Source organism: Mchenga conophoros, linkage group LG3, assembly GCF_057382185.1.
Source record: "Mchenga conophoros isolate Kocher_MC1m ecotype Shallow Benthic linkage group LG3, M_conophoros_male_GT1.1, whole genome shotgun sequence".
NCBI lineage: Eukaryota > Metazoa > Chordata > Actinopteri > Cichliformes > Cichlidae > Mchenga > Mchenga conophoros.
Window position 1 is genome coordinate 18,533,633 of NC_140528.1, and position 18,844 is coordinate 18,552,476.

Consider the following 18,844-nt stretch of genomic DNA (forward strand, 5'->3'; position numbering starts at 1 on the left):
CTGATGCAGCCAGTTGGATTTTGGAGATTTGAATCTCTGTTCTGTGACTAAGTCCTTGAATCATTTCTTCCAGTTGGTCCAACAAGACAGACTAAGTGTTGGACATGTGTTGTGGCTCCATTAGGGGAGCTTCTAAATGTGATGTGATGGCCCCTCTGGGTCTGTCAGGTCACAGCACTGAAGAGAGCTCAAACTGGGCACACAGTTGTTCCAGTCTGGACCAAAGACTCTATACTGGGACTGAGGGACTGCTTTGACTGCACCCACTGGGACTTTTTAAAGGCTCATGTTCTCACTTAGATCATCGATTTCTACTTACATTTCTTTCTGGGAAAAATGGGGATTACTTTGGAAACAGGAAGTATTTTCCCCAATAAGCAGCCCTGGATTAGTAAATCACTCCAACATGTTCTCAGGCAGAAGAAGCTGTCTTGTTATGAGGGAGAGAAGAAAAAGATTGAGGCACAGAAACTCGTTGAAAGAGAGATAAAGCAGCTAAAATCAGGTGTAAAAGTAAAGCAGAGGATGAGCTGAATAAAGGACACTCAAGGCTGGCTTGGAAAGGAATGAAGTCCATGGTGGGGATGCAGAACAAGGAGCAAAGATGAATGTGATGCTGAATCAGCAGAAGACTTGGACTCATTGGATTCCAGCTTTGATATCATTGATTTCAATGAAGAGCTTTGTGATTGTAGCAAAGGGCTGGTAGCTCTGAGAGTCCCACTGATGAGGTGTTTGTGTGGAAATCTCTTAGTGGGACCAAAGAGAGAAAAAGCCCTGGTCCTGATGCTGTGGGAGGGAAATGATTGAAGTGTGCTGTGAGGAACTGACTGGGAGATTTTCACACATTTTCCAGTCCTCCTTGGAACAACAGGAAGTTCCCAGCATATGGAAACAAAGGTTAAGTGTCCTATGGCACTCAGTGATGATGGTGCTGTGGCCCCACCACCTCCACCTCTTTGTAAAGGAACTAACTGTAATCTGAAGCTTCAAATGGAACTAAGACTTCCTCCACTAGGTGGCAGTGTCTGATGAGAAAGTGTTAGTGGAGCTGGCCTGGAGTCAGAAACAGGAAGATGCAGGATTTGGGCTGAAATGGGGAAAAGTGGTTGGCACTAGTGCCTTAAAGCAAGAAGGTTGTAGGTTGAAGCTTGTTGGCCTTTCTGTGGAGGTTGGATGTTCTCCCACAGTCCAATGAAATGCTGCTTAGGTTCATTGGTGCTTCTAAATTGGCTGTAGGTGTGGATGTGAGAGAGTGCTTCTCTGTCTCTCTCTGTTGGCCCTGTGATGGACTGCTCACCTGTGCAGGTGGACCACGCCTCTTGCCCTATGACAGCTAGGGCACAGGCTGCAGCCCTGTGAGCCTAAGCTGAATAAACAGTTAGCAAAAATTATCCATAGATGGCCTGAAATCCCCCAGTTAGCAGTTTGGTAGATAGCTATGACATGCTAATCCCATCCAGCAGCTGTATTCTACCTGTTAGCTGATCCCTGCTGAGCCAAAGCACTTTTTCATATACAAATTACAACCTTTAATAGAAACCTATTGGTCAGCATCTTATTAGCCTGCTGTTAGCTTCATTCCACAGAAAACTGAGAGAAACTAACAAAGTTGATAAAGAATAAAGAGAAATGTGCTGATTTAAAGCCTTTGAAGTGCTTCAGATGATCTCTGTCCACTTCTGTCCACTCATTCATTCATGTAAGCTTTCTAATGCAGCTTTGATCTTCACAGTCTGCTTCATGAAACTCATTCTAACCCTGAATGTCAGAGTGTTCCTCCTTCTCTTTCCCATCATTCATGCTGGCAGTGGAGGAGATTTGGATGTTGGACTGTGTTTTGGATGATGTGTGTATGTTTGTGTTGGACTGCTGTCTGTAAAGCAAACGCACATTTTGCTTTGGATTTCAGTGTCAGACAGACTTTAAGGTGGAATGAAGAGTTGGAGAGTTTCACAGTGAATTATCCAGTGGAGGATTTTTCTTCTTCTTTGAAGGTTTGAAATGTGAACATTGTTCTGCTGCAGTCAATGGACTAAACCAGAGAAGAAGAAAACAGACTTTACCATGAAGATCCTCAGTGTGGATCAGTATAATATCAGCCTGATGTCTGCAGTTTAGTGTCAGCACAACTTTCACATCATATTCATCTCAGCACAACTAAAACATGCTGACTGACCTCAGAGTTTCAAGTCCACATCCTGGACTCTCCAGGAAACCACACAGATGCTTCACTCCTGAATCCTGCAGCTTGTTGTTGGAGCTCAGGTCCAGCTGTCTCAGATGGGAGGGGTTGGACTTCAGTGCTGCTGCCAGATAATCACAGCTGATCTCTGACAAACCACAGAGACTCAATCTGTATAAAGAATGAAAGATGTAAGTTTATTAGACAAAGTGTGAGCTTGAAATCATTCAGTGTTTCATCATCTGTTCAGAGCTGAAGAAGGTTCAGAATGTAGAAGTTTAGAAAATGGAAACTCCAAACAGCTGACAGAGTTCATACGCCTTTGTCAGGGTCAAATTCAAGCAAGACCATGTGAAAATTAAAACACATCATCCTAGGTGAACTTAAACACCTTTGTTCCCCTTTTGTTAAGACATAGAAAAGTACACCACACAAAAATACTGCAAAAGGAAACGGTCGCCTTATATACATAGTGTATAAACTCAAAATGCACATTTCACTTCAAATTAAGATTAAGGCTTTGAACAGATCACATAGTTCAGTTCAACATATAAGACTTTAAGAATGCACAAGCATCTACTTAAAATCTATTTAATTTATCATCCATGATATTATTTTGTACAATTCCAATGTATTTTGTTCATCTCCCTTAAATAAACAGGCAGTCTTAAAGTATGAAATATTCATATACAAACACATATAAATGTGTGTACTGTCTCAGTGGCTGATAGTACCCCACAGGCCTCAGTGTGAGCTTGAAGACATTTATAATGTTTAAGTAGTTTAATGTGCAGGTGCTGACGATAAACACATTTTGAATGAAAGCCGGGGAACTTTGGTAGCACAGAAACAAGTGGCTATTCTTTGTGACTATATGGATCACTCACAATACCATTATTTCACACAAAGGCACCAAATTAATACTCAAAAAAGCTGCAGCAATACACACAAATATAAACAGTACTTGGTGACAACTTTGCTTTTAGCCTTTAACCCTTCTTGACTACTTTTGATGTGGCCTCTATATTTTACCTTTAAAAACAGTTTATCTTGCCAATCTGTTATTTTCTCATTTTGACCAACTGTATCAGCACAATTTATCTAAATTCAGACAAAATTTAAAATACAAGTAGAAAGTGATATTTTGACTGTAAAAACCACACACATGTTTAACGAATCATCTTCATAACTTGAAATGCAAATAGAGATTGTACACTTTTAAAAATACGCACACGTTTTGCAAACAACAAAGTTATATGGTACTATTTACCAAAAAATGCAGCCAAGGCTCAGACGTTTTTCATATAATCATTTCAAACTATTTACAGAACAATCAGGTGTCAAACAATAGTTTGTGTCACTCTAACACATATGAGAACAGCACAGGGATAAACCTGCAGGTCTGACAGCAGGTGTGTCACTCAGCGTTTACACTGCAATCTGCCTTTGTTGGCTTTAAGGCAGCAACTGTGACGATCACTAGTAGAACTGACACACAAAACAAAACAACAGCTACACACTAAATACACAAGACAACAAACTAACTTGAGACCAAACACGGTAAACGTCACAAATCTCTCACATATCAAAACTCTCTCTCTCTTTCGCTCACTCGCTCTCTCTTGCCGGTCACTCCTAAAACTTCCCCCTTTTGCTAAACAACCAAATGTCATGTTTCCATATCATTTTTGATTGGTCGACATGGTACATTTTCCCACCTATAGGGCTTTGGAGCGTGATGTCACGGGAGATGGGCCATGCCCCCTTCCGCCATGACAGTAGGCCAGCCAAAGGATACCATTTCAGCTATGGATCGTACGTGTTGTGTTGTCGGTTGCAACGTTAGATCACACGATCGTGAAGGCAAGAAGCTGGATAACGGGCTCGCTTTTCATCGTTTTCCATCCTGGAGGCAACGTGAGGGATCCCATGTATCCGATATTACTAAACAAAGACGTCAGGCTTGGATTGCAGCGGTGAGACGAGGGGATATCGAGTTCTCTGCAATCCCCAGCTTTTTGTTGGTTTGCTCACGGCATTTTCTTTCCGGTGAGTTCTAAATTAATTCATATCACTCTTGAAAGGCTTTTAGTGTGATTTTCAACGTGCTGAGGTCATAGATAATGAGATAAAACATGCTAATGTGTGATGCTGCAGAACCACATCATGTCGACTGAGTAGCTTATGATTTGGCATTATTGCAGGCAAACCAGCATATGAAATGGATGTAACAAATCCAGACTGGGAACCAACACTGCACATGGGGCATGACGACATACCTGTATCAGACTCGGACCGGCACTCAAGGCGTACGCAACGGAAGCGAAAAAGAGCACCCATCGGAGGTAAACAACCCCCCCCCCTCTAAAAACATACTAAATTGCTATCACTGTACACTAATCCGCACATAACTTCCAGATGAATCACACACCTGTCAATGGAATATTGGTGTACATTTACCTTATGTCTAATTTTATCTTACAGGCTTTCGTTATGCAGCTGCAGAGTCTGAAGGTGTGCCCCGTGCAGAAGTGATTGATGAAGATCTGACAGAAGACCAACAGCAAAATCACAATGTCATGGAGGCAGTGGACAGCAGTTGTGTTGGACAAGTGGAGGTTGAGGTACCAGCTGCAAATGTGGATATACTGAAGAAATGTAAACCTTTTAAAATGATGACAGATTACAAACTCTCAGCTGTGTCTGTAATCAAACCTCTGTAACTTTGCTTCACTTCAGCAGCATCAGCTCATGTTCACATGTTGATTCATGGTTTGCTTCAGTTTTTGATGGACTGCAGAATATTTTGAAGGTTATCTGCTATAAAAAGCCAGAACAGGAAAATCTGCTTCATGTGTTTCTGTTTGATCCTCAGTGACTTTGACACAAAGGCCTCTGCTGTGATGATCACACCTCTGATCAAGTCTCACAGTGTCAGCTTTGTTTTTATACATATGGATATGTGCTGATAAATGATCAGAGTTATAATATTTCCCACTGTCTGCTGTGTGCCGTGACCTTTGACCTGCTAAAGACAGTCAGCTGTGGATTATTCATTGTTGTGTCTGATACTTAGAACTGTGAGGAAGAACACTACACAGTTAATCAGGGTCCCCTCTCTCTGAATCAGGAAAGGTGGGCAGGCCGCGTGTGGGCCGCGGGCCATACGTTGAGTCTCACTGTTTGAAATGTGAACATTGTTCTGCTGCAGTCAATGGACTAAACCAGAGAAGAAGAAAACAGACTTTACCATGAAGATCCTCAGTGTGGATCAGTATAATATCAGCCTGATGTCTGCAGTTTAGTGTCAGCACAACTTTCACATCATATTCATCTCAGCACAACTAAAACATGCTGACTGACCTCAGAGTTTCAAGTCCACATCCTGGACTCTCCAGGAAACCACACAGATGCTTCACTCCTGAATCCTGCAGCTTGTTGTTCCAGCTCAAGTCCAGCTGTCTCAGATGGGAGGGGTTGGACTTCAGTGCTGCTGCCAGATAATCACAGCTGATCTCTGACAAACCACAGTAACTCAATCTGTATAAAGAATGAAAGATGTAAGTTTATTAGACAAAGTGTGAGCTTGAAATCATTCAGTGTTTCATCATCTGTTCAGAGCTGAAGAAGGTTCAGAATGTAGAAGTTTAGAAAATGGAAACTCCAAACAGCTGAAGCCAACAGGAAGCAGCTTCAAACAAACACAACAAGAGAAAAAACTCTGAATGTTTCACATTAAAGTCGTACATTTATCATAAAAACAGGACAAAGACTTGAAAAAGTCGTGTTTTTCCTTCCAGGAACCACAAGGCTTCACTTTTAAAGGTGAAGTGTGAAAGAAATGGACATATTTGAAGTCCAACACCTTTTTCCAGTCACATTATTAAAGCAGACAAACTACAAGCTCATTTTCATTCCAACAAGTCATCTTCTGACCTGGACTAACAACACTGGTCTCTATGTGCAGCTGGCTGTGAGACCAGTGCTCAGGGAGCGTCTACAAAGTGCAACACTGAAAGAACATCACACACTAGCTGTGTCCCAAAACGTCGGCTGCATCCTTCGGAGGACCCGGTATTCGCGGTCTACATGGGCCGGGTCCTTCAAAGATCGAAAAGGCTGGAAGTGCGAGGCTGTGAAATGGGACGGTCTAGCCTTCAGATTTGCGTCACCGCTGTGTTGGTGGAGTTTAATAAACTCGGCCGTCTGCTCCTTGCTATCTAAAATATAACAGGACACTGGCGTAAATTCTCAACCGTCTCACACTTCTGTTTAATCAGTTTCCTGTTTAACGTTTATTCAGCTGTGTGAAAATCCCGGAGGAACTTTGATCTCAGCCAAACCGATTTACTCCGGAACAAATAAAACACAGAAAAAAGGCAAACAATTACATTTTTAAGTTATCCGAGTGACTTATATATCGTGTTTCACCTGAGTAGCGAAAGAGCGGGGTCTGAAAACGATGAAGCCGGGCGTCCGCTGCTCTCGCCGGCTGGAGTGACCATTGAACCCCCCGGCTTGCTAGCGAGCGGGTGGGTAACAGACGTCTCCGAAAACGTCTGCGCACTTTTGCAAATATGCGATGTCTTGATAAACCAAGCAGATATTTGAAGTTTACACAGCTACTTTCTCACCTGAAAATATGTTAAAAGTTTATTTTGTGACCCAGAAAGATTAATAAGAGTAATTTGAAAACTTAGTAGCAGCCGCCATTGTTGGCAGCTGAAATTTGGCTGGGCCGCACTATGAATTCTGGGATATGGTGGGCCACGAAGGACACACCCGACGAATCCTTCAAATTCGGGGAAATGAAGGACGCATTTGTCGGGCACATTTGAAGGAGTCGACAAATACGGACAGCCTTCTTCGCCTGGCTGTGACGTAATCGGCCTTCAAATGCAGCCTCTGGAGGATGCAGCCGACGTTTTGGGACACAGCTACTAATTTGCTTCCATCATCCAACCTGAAGAGGAAACAGAGACGGCTCCCCTTCAAAGTAAAAGCTGCACAGTATCAAAGAAAGTCTACAGTATAACATAGAAAAGACAGAACAAAGTTTTGGTTGTTTTTAAATTGTGCAGAAATGAAACTACACTAAGCTCAATTATGTGACAGACATTTCATCCCATGTCAGTTTGGCCTCATCCTGGGCCGGATTATCCAGCACACACTCTGACCACAGGTCCATGTTGAGCAGGATGAGCTGCTGGCTAATCTGGAGGCTGTAGCAGCAGCTCACAGTCACAGTGGGTTTCCACTCATGAAAAAGCTCTGGCTGCTTCATTTCTCATCTCATATCAGAGACTTTAAAGCTTCACTGAAGCTGTACTGTGATGCTTCCATATTCCAGTGAGGCCTCCATAATGATTTCAGCTGTTCTGTACACACACTGTGTGCCCTGTATGGCTCAAAGTCTCTGCAGCCTGTTTTTATCTGCTATCATCAGATCTTCATCATCCTCATTCACATCCCTCACACACTCTACAGCCTCATCAGCACTGACTTCATCTTCACTGACTGATGGAGCACAACATGAACCTGTGGAGGCTGAAACACTGTCCTGTCAAACATCTCCCCGTCACCACTCCACTTCTGTCAGCCTTTAAATGAACCCTGCTCAAGTCTGTCACTTCTGTTTGGAGCCAAAAGAGGTTAAAGATTATGCCACTACATTCTTGTCTAGAAAATATTAAAGTGTATTTGGTGACACACAAAAAAGGGTAAAAGTATAGTTTGGGTCCACACATGTCCAAACCCTGGTGTGTAGGCCTACTTAGTATTGAGAAAAGCCCACTAAAAGAACGCCCACCAGTCCAAAGCAATGGTGTTGACTTGATCAGCATTAACCCCGCCCCCTGACTTTGCTGGGTGAAGCTGACAAATAAAATGTATTTATGAACAGCGATGCAGGGCCAGGAGTAGCAACGTGAATTAAATAAATACATCATTAAATAATTCATTAAATGTGTCAGTAAAATAATTAAAATAGAAAACAAACCAACAAAATATGTAATTAACTAATTTGAATTGTACATAAATACTTAATGAATTATTTTAAATGAAATTAACCGATAATTCATTGTGATTTTGTTTTGTGTTTTGATGAGCTAATAATCAGCTCTCTTTTTCTCATTGTTGTTCTAAGCCGCTTATCCAAAGGTAAGGCACTACCTGTTGAATTATTTCCAAAGTGTGCCAAATTGGACATTACAAATTAAAGTCTACTCACTGAAATTACTGGGGAATGTCTGCTTTGATTTTGATGAGAATCTCATGACAGTACTGAGGATTTAATGCAGTTGGACTGCTAAAAATGATTGAATGCGGTTGGACCGCTAAAGGATTTAATACGGTTGGACCGTGGAAAGCAGTTGGACTGCTGAGTGATTTTAGTATATTAGGGAATTTGGTTATTGTTTGGGGTGGAGCCCGTATTGGTTATAAGGTTGGACCTGCTTCAGTCTTACACTTTTTTGGCTGTTTTACTGTTGTTCCAAAGTATTATAAATTATTCAAGAACGTCAGTTGGACTGATAGGAAGCGCAGTGCTCAGAGGTAACGCTTGCCAATGCCAAGGACGCTTAGGCATTGTCCTCGAAGAGGGATAGTCAGTTGGTCACTGTGGAGCTTGGGGCACTCCAGAATAACTAGGAGTTAGAGTCTCCTTACCGTTTGGAACGGTAGTCTGCGCTTTTTTGGCCAGCAGAAGTTGGACTTCGGGCGTGTAACTTTAACTTAAAACTTCGGGGTAAGCCTTGGCTGTGAAATGCCAAAAATAGAGCTTCAGGCAAAGTTTGGGTTGGTTGACGCTTTTAAATTGAGTTAGGGATTTTAGAGATGAGGCCAGAAACTGTTGGACAGATACTGGTTAATTGATCACAAAAAAGTTGGACTTTATCGGTTGGACCGTTAACTTAAATTTGTCGAAATTGTTTAGGCGCTAAAGCTGACAGATGTGACAGTGGTTGTAAATATAAGACGTCTTTGTAATATAAAATAAGAGATCTCTGTGTGAAAGGAGTCTGAGGCAGTGCTGGAGCTATTTTTAGACTGTGTGTGTGTGAGTGTGAAAATGCAAATTAGTCAGCAGTGAACTGTTTAAACCACAGTTGGTTTTACAAATACTGCTGCAAACATTGTGGAGTGTGTGTTTAAGACGCCATTTATGTTCATTAGAGGGCTATAAATAAAGTTTTGAGTTGCCGTAGTGGATGTATAGTAATTGACTGAGTTTTGATATATAAATATAGTGAGTGCACTGTATATATTTAAGACTAACATATTACTTTTAGGAGTAACCTCTCATCAGCAATAAATGCTGGTGTGTTTTATTTTTTCTATTCTATGTGTGTGCTGTGAGAATTAATAGAGGTTTCAATTGTTTTCTTTGACTTGCTCTTTCTGATTATGAAAGGCATGTCTGAAATACTCTTAGGAAAGCGTGTTGTGAGTATATTCCTCAACTCTTGTCACAGTTTAAGTGTGTGAATGCTGTGAGTAGCAGGTTTTGAGTGATTGGGTGTGATTTGTACAAAATAATAAATAATAATAACACTATGAAAGTTGATAGTAGAGTGAGTGCAGAAGTGGAAGTGTGAGAGAAAAGGCGGTGTGTGTGTGAGACGATCTGACAAACGCAAAGAATTTAGTATATTTAGAAGTGTGTGCGTGAAATAAGGGTGAATTGTTTTAGATCAAGACTTAGTAAAACAAGAGTTTTATTAGCCTGTAAAAAAAACAAAACAGGAGAGATAGAAACAGAAAATATGGTTCTGAGCAGCTGCAAGGTTGACAGGAAATGGTGTGTGTGACAGGAACTTTGCATGCCCATAAAAGGAACTGACTGTGACAAGTGAGCACACAGAGAGAGAAACATACGAGTTAAACTCCAGGCAGATGAAGCAAATGGAGGTTTTAAGAAAAGAAATGAAAAGGATATTAATTGTATGCTTTAGTGTGTCAATACAGGTGGACTTCTTTCAACCTAGAATCTTGAGTACAAAACCATTGATTAACAGAATTGGGAGGAAAACAGGCCAGATTTTGGCTTAAAATTTTACAGCTTGACCTCCCACTTGTCCCGATCCTGAGAAGAAGCTCATAGGACAGTTAATCTCCTGATGAAGACCGACAGAACATCGTGGACTTCAAGAATTAACAGCAGGCAAAAGACAGTGCAACTGAAACTACACTGACGATACCAGCAGCAGCATGGAAGAAAAGCACGTGATGGAAAATGCACGGTGAACTGCAGGCTGGTAAGAACAGTGTGACATAACTGTTTAAAGACACTGAATGGGATATTTTGCCAGGCTGGGATTTAATCTAAAAGGAAAATACTGAAAAGAGCAACGGAGAAGAAACAGAGAAGAAACAGACTGTGTTTGCTGGGGATCACAAGACAACAAAGGACACTAAGAGAAGGGCACAGGGGCCAGTGGGAAGGTGAAGCCCAGACGAGTTCGACTGCGAGAATAGAGGGTACAATTGGGTTGAAATTGAAGCCGGAACTCAGGATGGTTTAGGGATGTCCATGTCACAAACAAAGAGGTAAACAAAAAGAAGGTAAAATAAAGAGAGAAAATAACTGACAATTACATTAATGAATAGAAGACACACATACAGATATTACATAGATTTATTTTTAGGATAAAGGGGAGAGCTTATACGTAGAAATGACTTTTTATACATATTGCATTTTGTGCCTTTAAGGGAGTTGTGGCTCAATTCGTCTCTTGTGGGTCACGAGCCTTTGGCTAGCGCTATGATTAGCCAATCTACTGTGAGGATGATATGAGTTATTGAAGGATTGCACACGCTTACAGACATATAGAGTCCATAAACACACATGACAGTATTGATTCCAGGCAAAAGGCCTCAAATTAATTTAGCGTTTAACTGAACTTGAGCTGGCCCTGTAACAAGTGACAGAAAAGAGGAACTGAATAGGAGTTTCTTGCTTTAGAGAAGGACCAAAGGAAGGAAAGCATATATTTTGGTTAAGTCTGATAAACTAGAATGAGAAGGTATTGTTACATCAAAGGAGCAAGATGAAATAAAAAGGCTGTACCAAAAACAGGCTATAACATAGGAAATGTGAGTTTTAAAATGAAGTTAGTGTTAACACACAGGAGTTGTTTCAAGGCAGCGTTTAGCTGTGATAAAATGTATGCAGGAGTAATTGCTTATATGTTTAAACTTAATTGATTAAAGTGGTTGTTTTTTTTTTGGATCTTTTAGTAGAATAGGCGCTTATAATGATTTTCTTGTGAAAGGAGATTCTAGGTCAGAGTGGAGGCCTTGCAGCAGCGAGACTTCTGTGTACAGGATGTTGATGATTAGATAAGGCAAGCGACAGGAAACGCATGCAGGGACGTGAAAGCAGCGTTTTAAGAGTTTTAAAATGATGAGTAACGTTGAAGAATATATATAAATACAAGTCAATAAGTCAAGAAGATAATTAGGATCAGGCTTTTGATTAAAGAGTCCCAAAGATGATAAGTTAGGGAGGTGCAGGAAAAGGTGTTTGGTTTGCTTTACACAAGATCTCGGCGACCACAGGGGGGTGAGGATCCTGGAGGCCCGAGGCATGATGGACCACAAGAGAGGGACGCAGAAAAAACCTAATCTTACGCATGGAGTGTTCTCGAGGGGGAGCTGGTGTTTATTACTGGGTCACTTAGATGACATGAGGTTGTCTGATTTGCTGAGCCAGAGGACGGCTAGAGAGGGTCAGAGCGGGAGTGGTGACCCCGATGTCCATGATGCCATGGATGGACATGGAAGCAGCTGAGTGGGCCGAGGAGTGACCCAACACAATGTATTGTGACCTCTGGTGTTCCAGAGGTCGAGAGAGGGAGTATTGAGATTGGAGAGATATTTTGCTGCTATTGTTAAAGGCTCATGTTCTCACTTAGATCATCGATTTCTACTTGCATTTCTTTCTGGGAAAAATGGGGATTACTTTGGAAACAGGAAGCATTTTCCCCAATAAGCAGCCCTGGATTAGTAAATCACTCCAACATGTTCTCAGGCAGAAGAAGCTGTCTTGTTATGAGGGAGAGAAGAAAAAGATTGAGGCACAGAAACTTGTTGAAAGAGAGATAAAGCAGCTAAAATCAGGTGTAAAAGTAAAGCAGAGGATGAGCTGAATAAAGGACACTCAAGGCTGGCTTGGAAAGGAATGAAGTCCATGGTGGGGATGCAGGACAAGGAGCAAAGATGAATGTGATGCTGAATCAGCAGAAGACTTGGACTCATTTGATTCCAGCTTTGATATCATTGATTTCAATGAAGAGCTTTGTGATTGTAGCAAAGGGCTGGTAGCTCCGAGAGTCCCACTGATGAAGTGTTTGTGTGGAAATCTCTTAGTGGGACCAAAGAGAGAAAAAGCCCTGGTCCTGATGCTGTGGGAGGGAAATGATTGAAGTGTGCTGTGAGGAACTGACTGGGAGGTTTTCACACATTTTCCAGTCCTCCTTGGAACAACAGGAAGTTCCCAGCATATGGAAACAAAGGTTAAGTGTCCTATGGCACTCAGTGATGATGGTGCTGTGGCCCCACCACCTCCACCTCTTTGTAAAGGAACTAACTGTAATCTGAAGCTTCAAATGGAACTAAGACTTCCTCCACTAGGTGGCAGTGTCTGATGAGAAAGTGTTAGTGGAGCTGGCCTGGAGTCAGAAACAGGAAGATGCAGGATTTGGGCTGAAATGGGGAAAAGTGGTTGGCACTAGTGCCTTAAAGCAAGAAGGTTGTAGGTTGAAGCTTGTTGGCCTTTCTGTGGAGGTTGGATGTTCTCCCACAGTCCAATGAAATGCTGCTTAGGTTCATTGGTGCTTCTAAATTGGCTGTAGGTGTGGATGTGAGAGAGTGCTTCTCTGTCTCTCTCTGTTGGCCCTGTGATGGACTGCTCACCTGTGCAGGTGGACCACGCCTCTTGCCCTATGACAGCTAGGGCACAGGCTGCAGCCCTGTGAGCCTAAGCTGAATAAACAGTTAGCAAAAATGATCCATAGATGGCCTGAAATCCCCCAGTTAGCAGTTTGCTAGATAGCTATGACATGCTAATCCCATCCAGCAGCTGTATTCTACCTGTAAGCTGATCCCTGCTGAGCCAAAGCACTTTTTCATATACAAATTACAACCTTTAATAGAAACCTATTGGTCAGCATCTTATTAGCCTGCTGTTAGCTTCATTCCACAGAAAACTGAGAGAAACTAACAGAGTTGATAAAGAATAAAGAGAAATGTGCTGATTTAAAGCCTTTGAAGTGCTTCAGATGATCTCTGTCCACTTCTGTCCACTCATTCATTCATGTAAGCTTTCTAATGCAGCTTTGATCTTCACAGTCTGCTTCATGAAACTCATTCTAACCCTGAATGTCAGAGTGTTCCTCCTTCTCTTTCCCATCATTCATGCTGGCAGTGGAGGAGATTTGGATGTTGGACTGTGTTTTGGATGATGTGTGTATGTTTGTGTTGGACTGCTGTCTGTAAAGCAAACGCACATTTTGCTTTGGATTTCAGTGTCAGACAGACTTTAAGGTGGAATGAAGAGTTGGAGAGTTTCACAGTGAATTATCCAGTGGAGGATTTTTCTTCTTCTTTGAAGGTTTGAAATGTGAACATTGTTCTGCTGCAGTCAATGGACTAAACCAGAGAAGAAGAAAACAGACTTTACCATGAAGATCCTCAGTGTGGATCAGTATAATATCAGCCTGATGTCTGCAGTTTAGTGTCAGCACAACTTTCACATCATATTCATCTCAGCACAACTAAAACATGCTGACTGACCTCAGAGTTTCAAGTCCACATCCTGGACTCTCCAGGAAACCACACAGATGCTTCACTCCTGAATCCTGCAAGTTGTTGTCGTACAGGTCCAGCTCTCTCAGATGGGAGGGGTTGGACTTCAGTGCTGCTGCCAGATGATCACAGCTGATCTCTGACAAACCACAGTCCCTCAATCTGTATAAAGAATGAAAGATGTAAGTTTATTAGACAAAGTGTGAGCTTGAAATCATTCAGTGTTTCATCATCTGTTCAGAGCTGAAGAAGGTTCAGAATGTAGAAGTTTAGAAAATGGAAACTCCAAACAGCTGAAGCCAACAGGAAGCAGCTTCAAACAAACACAACAAGAGAAAAAACTCTGAATGTTTCACATTAAAGTCGTACATTTATCATAAAAACAGGACAAAGACTTGAAAAAGTCGTGTTTTTCCGTTCCAGGAACCACAAGGCTTCACTTTTAAAGGTGAAGTGTGAAAGAAATGGACATATTTGAAGTCCAACACCTTTTTCCAGTCACATTATTAAAGCAGACAAACTACAAGCTCATTTTCATTCCAACAAGTCATCTTCTGACCTGGACTAACAACACTGGTCTCTATGTGCAGCTGGCTGTGAGACCAGTGCTCAGGGAGCGTCTACAAAGTGCAACACTGAAAGAACATCACACACTAGCTGTGTCCCAAAACGTCGGCTGCATCCTTCGGAGGACCCGGTATTCGCGGTCTACGTGGGCCGGGTCCTTCAAAGATCGAAAAGGCTGGAAGTGCGAGGCTGTGAAATGGGACGGTCTAGCCTTCAGATTTGCGTCACCGCTGTGTCGGTGGAGTTTAATAAACTCGGCCGTCTGCTCCTTGCTATCTAAAATATAACAGGACACTGGCGTAAATTCTCGACCGTCTCACACTTCTGTTTAATCAGTTTCCTGTTTAACGTTTATTCAGCAGTGTGAAAATCCCGGAGGAACTTTGATCTCAGCCAAACCGATTTACTCCGGAACAAATAAAACACAGAAAAAAGGCAAACAATTACATTTTTAAGTTATCCGGGTGACTTATATATCATGTTTCACCTGAGTAGCGAAAGAGCGGGGTCTGAAAACGATGAAGCCGGGCGTCCGCTGCTCTCGCCGGCTGGAGTGACCATTGAACCCCCCGGCTTGCTAGCGAGCGGGTGGGGAACAGACGTCTCCGAAAACGTCGGCACACTTTTGCAAATATGCGATGTCTTGATAAACCAAGCAGATATTTGAAGTTTACACAGCTACTTTCTCGCCTGAAAATATGTTAAAAGTTTATTTTGTGACCCAGAAAGATTAATAAGAGTAATTTGAAAACTTAGTAGCAGCCGCCATTGTTGGCAGCTGAAATTTGGCTGGGCCGTGCTATGAATTCTGGGATATGGTGGGCCACGAAGGACACACCCGACGAATCCTTCAAATTCGGGGAAATGAAGGACGCATTTGTGCATTTGCATGCGCAAAAGAAGACTTCACACACAACGCGCTCTGTTTAGACCCAGAGCAAAGAATATTGTTTGACAGATGACCCTTAATATGAAGACTTCGGACTTTACGTTTCCCAATTTTTGCTTTAAGTTATTTTGTTATTTACATAATAATGTAGATAACCTAATAATGATCCTTATTGCTGTTTTAGAGGAGCGGTGCTTCAAAGGATAGCTGCAGATTTCTGTCAGAATCTGTAGATTATACAGTACAAATAAAATGTTCACGTTTCTCCAACGCTGTCTTCCCAACAGTTTCACTGACATCTACACGGGATGGCCAGGAAGCGTTCGCGATGTCTTATCGGGCGCTGATAATTGGCGTCTGTCTTGTGTTGGTGACGTAAAAGACGGATTTAATGCGACATGACCGTTCAAACAGCAGTGGCTTTCTAAAACATCGGATATGTATCGGATTCAGTACCACATACGAAAGTGACCCAGGTCGGATTTGAAAATATCGGATTCGCGACGTTCACACTGTCATAGCATGATCGGATATGGGTCGCATAGGGTCAAAAAAGTCAGATTTATAAAGGTCAGAAAAATCGGATTTGATGCGCTTTCGCCTGCAGTGTGAACGTAGCCTTACTCTCAAATCCTCCCTAATAACAAGAACATAATTACACTTTAGCCACAAGAGGGCAGCAGCATTAATACAAGTCACATGTATATAAAGGTACAGTGATTATATTACAGTGATTTTGACAAAAACAAAACAGAGGTTCATGGCAGTGTGTTTTCCATAACATACCAACCAAATTAAATAATAAAAACTTTATAACTTACAGAGCTTTTTTAGAGGCTTTGACCACTGGCAGCAGCCTCAGAAGAGCCTCCTCTGAAGCAGAGTATTTCTTCAGGTCAAACACATCCAGATCTTTTTCTGATGACAGTAAGATGAAGACCAGAGCTGACCACTGAGCAGGAGACAGTTTATCTGTGGAGAGACGTCCTGAACTCAGGGACTGTTGGATCTCCTCCACTAGAGAACGATCATTCAGTTCATTCAGACAGTGAAACAGATTGATGTTTTTCTCTGCAGACAGATTCTCACTGAGCTTCTTCTTGATGTACTGAACTGCTTCTTGATTGGTCTTTGAGCTACTTCCTGTTTGTGTCATCAGGCCTTGCAAACGAGTTTGATTAGTCTTCAGACCCAAGAGAAAACGAAGGAACAAGTCCAGGTGTCCATTGGGGCTCTGTAAGGCCTTGTCCACAGCACACTGGTAGAAGTATTTCTTTGAAGATTTTCTTGTTTGAAACACCTTCCAAGTTGTTTCTTGCTCTTCCAGCAGATTGAGTCCAGAGTTGATGAAGGTCAGGTGGACATGAAGAGCAGCCAGAAACTCCTGAACACTGAGATGAACAAAGCAGAACACCTTGTTCTGGTACAGTTGTTTCTCCTCTTTAAAGATCTGTGTGAACACTCCTGAGTACACTGAGGCTGCTCTGATATCGATGCCACACTCTGTCAGGTCTGGTTCATAGAAGATCAGGTTTCCTTTCTGCAGCTGATCAAAAGCCAGTTTTCCCAGTGACTCAATCATCTTCCTGCTCTCTGGACTCCAGTGTGGATCTGTCTCAGCTCCTCCATCATATTTGATCCTCTTCACTTTGGCCTGAACCACCAGGAAGTGGATGTACATCTCAGTCAGGGTGTTGGGCAGCTCTCCTCCCTCTCTGGTTTCCAGCACATCCTCCAGAACTGTAGCAGTGATCCAGCAGAAGACTGGGATGTGACACATGATGTGGAGGCTTCGAGCTTTCTTGATGTGGGAGATGATCCTGCTGGCCTGCTCCTCATCTCTGAATCTCTTCCTGAAGTACTCCTCCTTCTGTGGGTCAGTGAACCCTCTGACCTCTGTCACCATGTCGACACACCAAGGAGGGATCTGATTGGCTGCTGCAGGTCGTGTTGTTATCAAAAGGCGAGCAGAAGGGAGCAGGTTCCCTCTGATGAGGTTTGTCAGCAGCTCATCCAATGAGGTGGACTTTCTGGTTTCTGTCAGGATTTTAGTTTTGATGAAGTCCAAATTAAGTCGACACTCATCCAGACCATCAAGTATGAACACAACCTGGAAGTCTTCAAGCCTGCAGATTCCTGATCCTTTGGTTTCAGTAAAGAAGTGATGAACAAGTTCCACCAAGCTGAACTTTTCCTCTTTCAGCACATTCAGCTCTCTGAAAGTGAATGGAAATATGAACTGGATGTCCTGGTTGGCTTTGTCTTCAGCCCAGTCCAGGCTGTATTTCTGTGTTAAGACTGTTTTCCCAATGCCAGCCACTCCCTTTGTCAGCACTGTTCTGATTGGTTCGTCTCTTCCTGGTGAGGCTTTAAAGATGTCTTCTTGTCTGATTGTTGTTTCTGGTCTGTCTGGTTTCCTGGATGCTGTTTCAATCTGTCTGACCTCATGTTCATCATTGACCTCTGCAGTCCCTCCCTCTGTGATGTAGAGCTCTGTGTAGATCTGATTCAGGAGGGTTGGGCTTCCTGCTTTAGCGATGCCCTCAAACACACACTGGAACTTCTTCTTCAGTTGGGCTTTAAGTTCTCGTTTACAGAGTGGAGCAAATATTTCTGAAGGTAAGAAATTCAGAAACAAATATTATATAATAAATATCATAGCCTTTCAGTACCCTGAAAGGATGAATGTCTATTGGTCCATTTCTTGAGCTATTAGGAAAGATCAATATTCAGTCTTTAGAGAAATTCTCTTACTGCTCTGCAGATGGTCAGCCATCTCATGCTGCTTAAGTCTCCTCAAGAAGTGGAGTGTGATCTTCAGAAATGCTTCTCTGCAGCTCTTTCTTTCATCTTCATCCTCACCTTCAAACATCTCCTCATCCTCCATCTGGCTCTTTAAAGTTTCTGGGTGATCTGGACTCAGAAGCTTCTGGATCTTCTTCAGCTCGTTCTTCACAAACATGGTGATGTTGTCCTCCAGCCGCTGGAAAAGAAGACTATATGAATTACCCAGTGGTAAATGGACTGGTTCTTATATAGCTCTCTTTGATACTCTGTGCACACAAAGCTTTTTATACAACATGCCTCATTCAACCAAGCACATTGTTCTATGCTTAAATACTTTCTTTCACACTCTGATGGATGCATCAGAGGGCAGCTTGGGTTTAGTACGTTACCCAGTACATTTGCCAGCCAGGGTTTGATTCACAAACCTTCTGACTAGTAGCTGACCTGCTCCCCTGCTGAGCTACAGTCACCCCAATCTGACTGAAATCATGGAGCCCAAACTCTGACTTATGTTGGACACACTGACAATCCTCTGGTCCACAAAGTGCAGCATAGAGGTGACTGAAAAGAACAAATGTAAACGTAGTACTACAAACCATAACCACAGA

General features: G+C 42.3%; 1 protein-coding gene across 1 annotated transcript; it reads right to left on the reverse strand.

Moving 5' to 3' along the window:
- Window positions 1–13,962: 13,962 nt before the first annotated feature.
- Window positions 13,963–18,844, reverse strand: LOC146577533 (protein NLRC3-like). Its single transcript, XM_085268285.1, has 4 exons — window positions 18,833–18,844; window positions 18,204–18,432; window positions 16,271–18,062; window positions 13,963–14,155 (listed from the first exon to the last, which is right to left on the reverse strand). The coding sequence occupies exons 1-4, from the start codon at window positions 18,833–18,835 to the stop codon at window positions 13,963–13,965; spliced, it is 2,217 nt and encodes a 738-aa protein (XP_085124411.1). The 5' UTR covers window positions 18,836–18,844.

Excerpts from the sequence above, each read along its gene's own strand:
- LOC146577533 (XM_085268285.1), bottom strand. Across the intron at positions 18,063-18,203 it reads GGCTGACCATCTGCAGAGCA|AAATATTTGCTCCACTCTGT; the intron begins GTAAGAGAATTT and ends TCTTACCTTCAG. Across the intron at positions 14,156-16,270 it reads AAAGCCTCTAAAAAAGCTCT|ATTGAGGGACTGTGGTTTGT; the intron begins GTAAGTTATAAA and ends TTCTTTATACAG.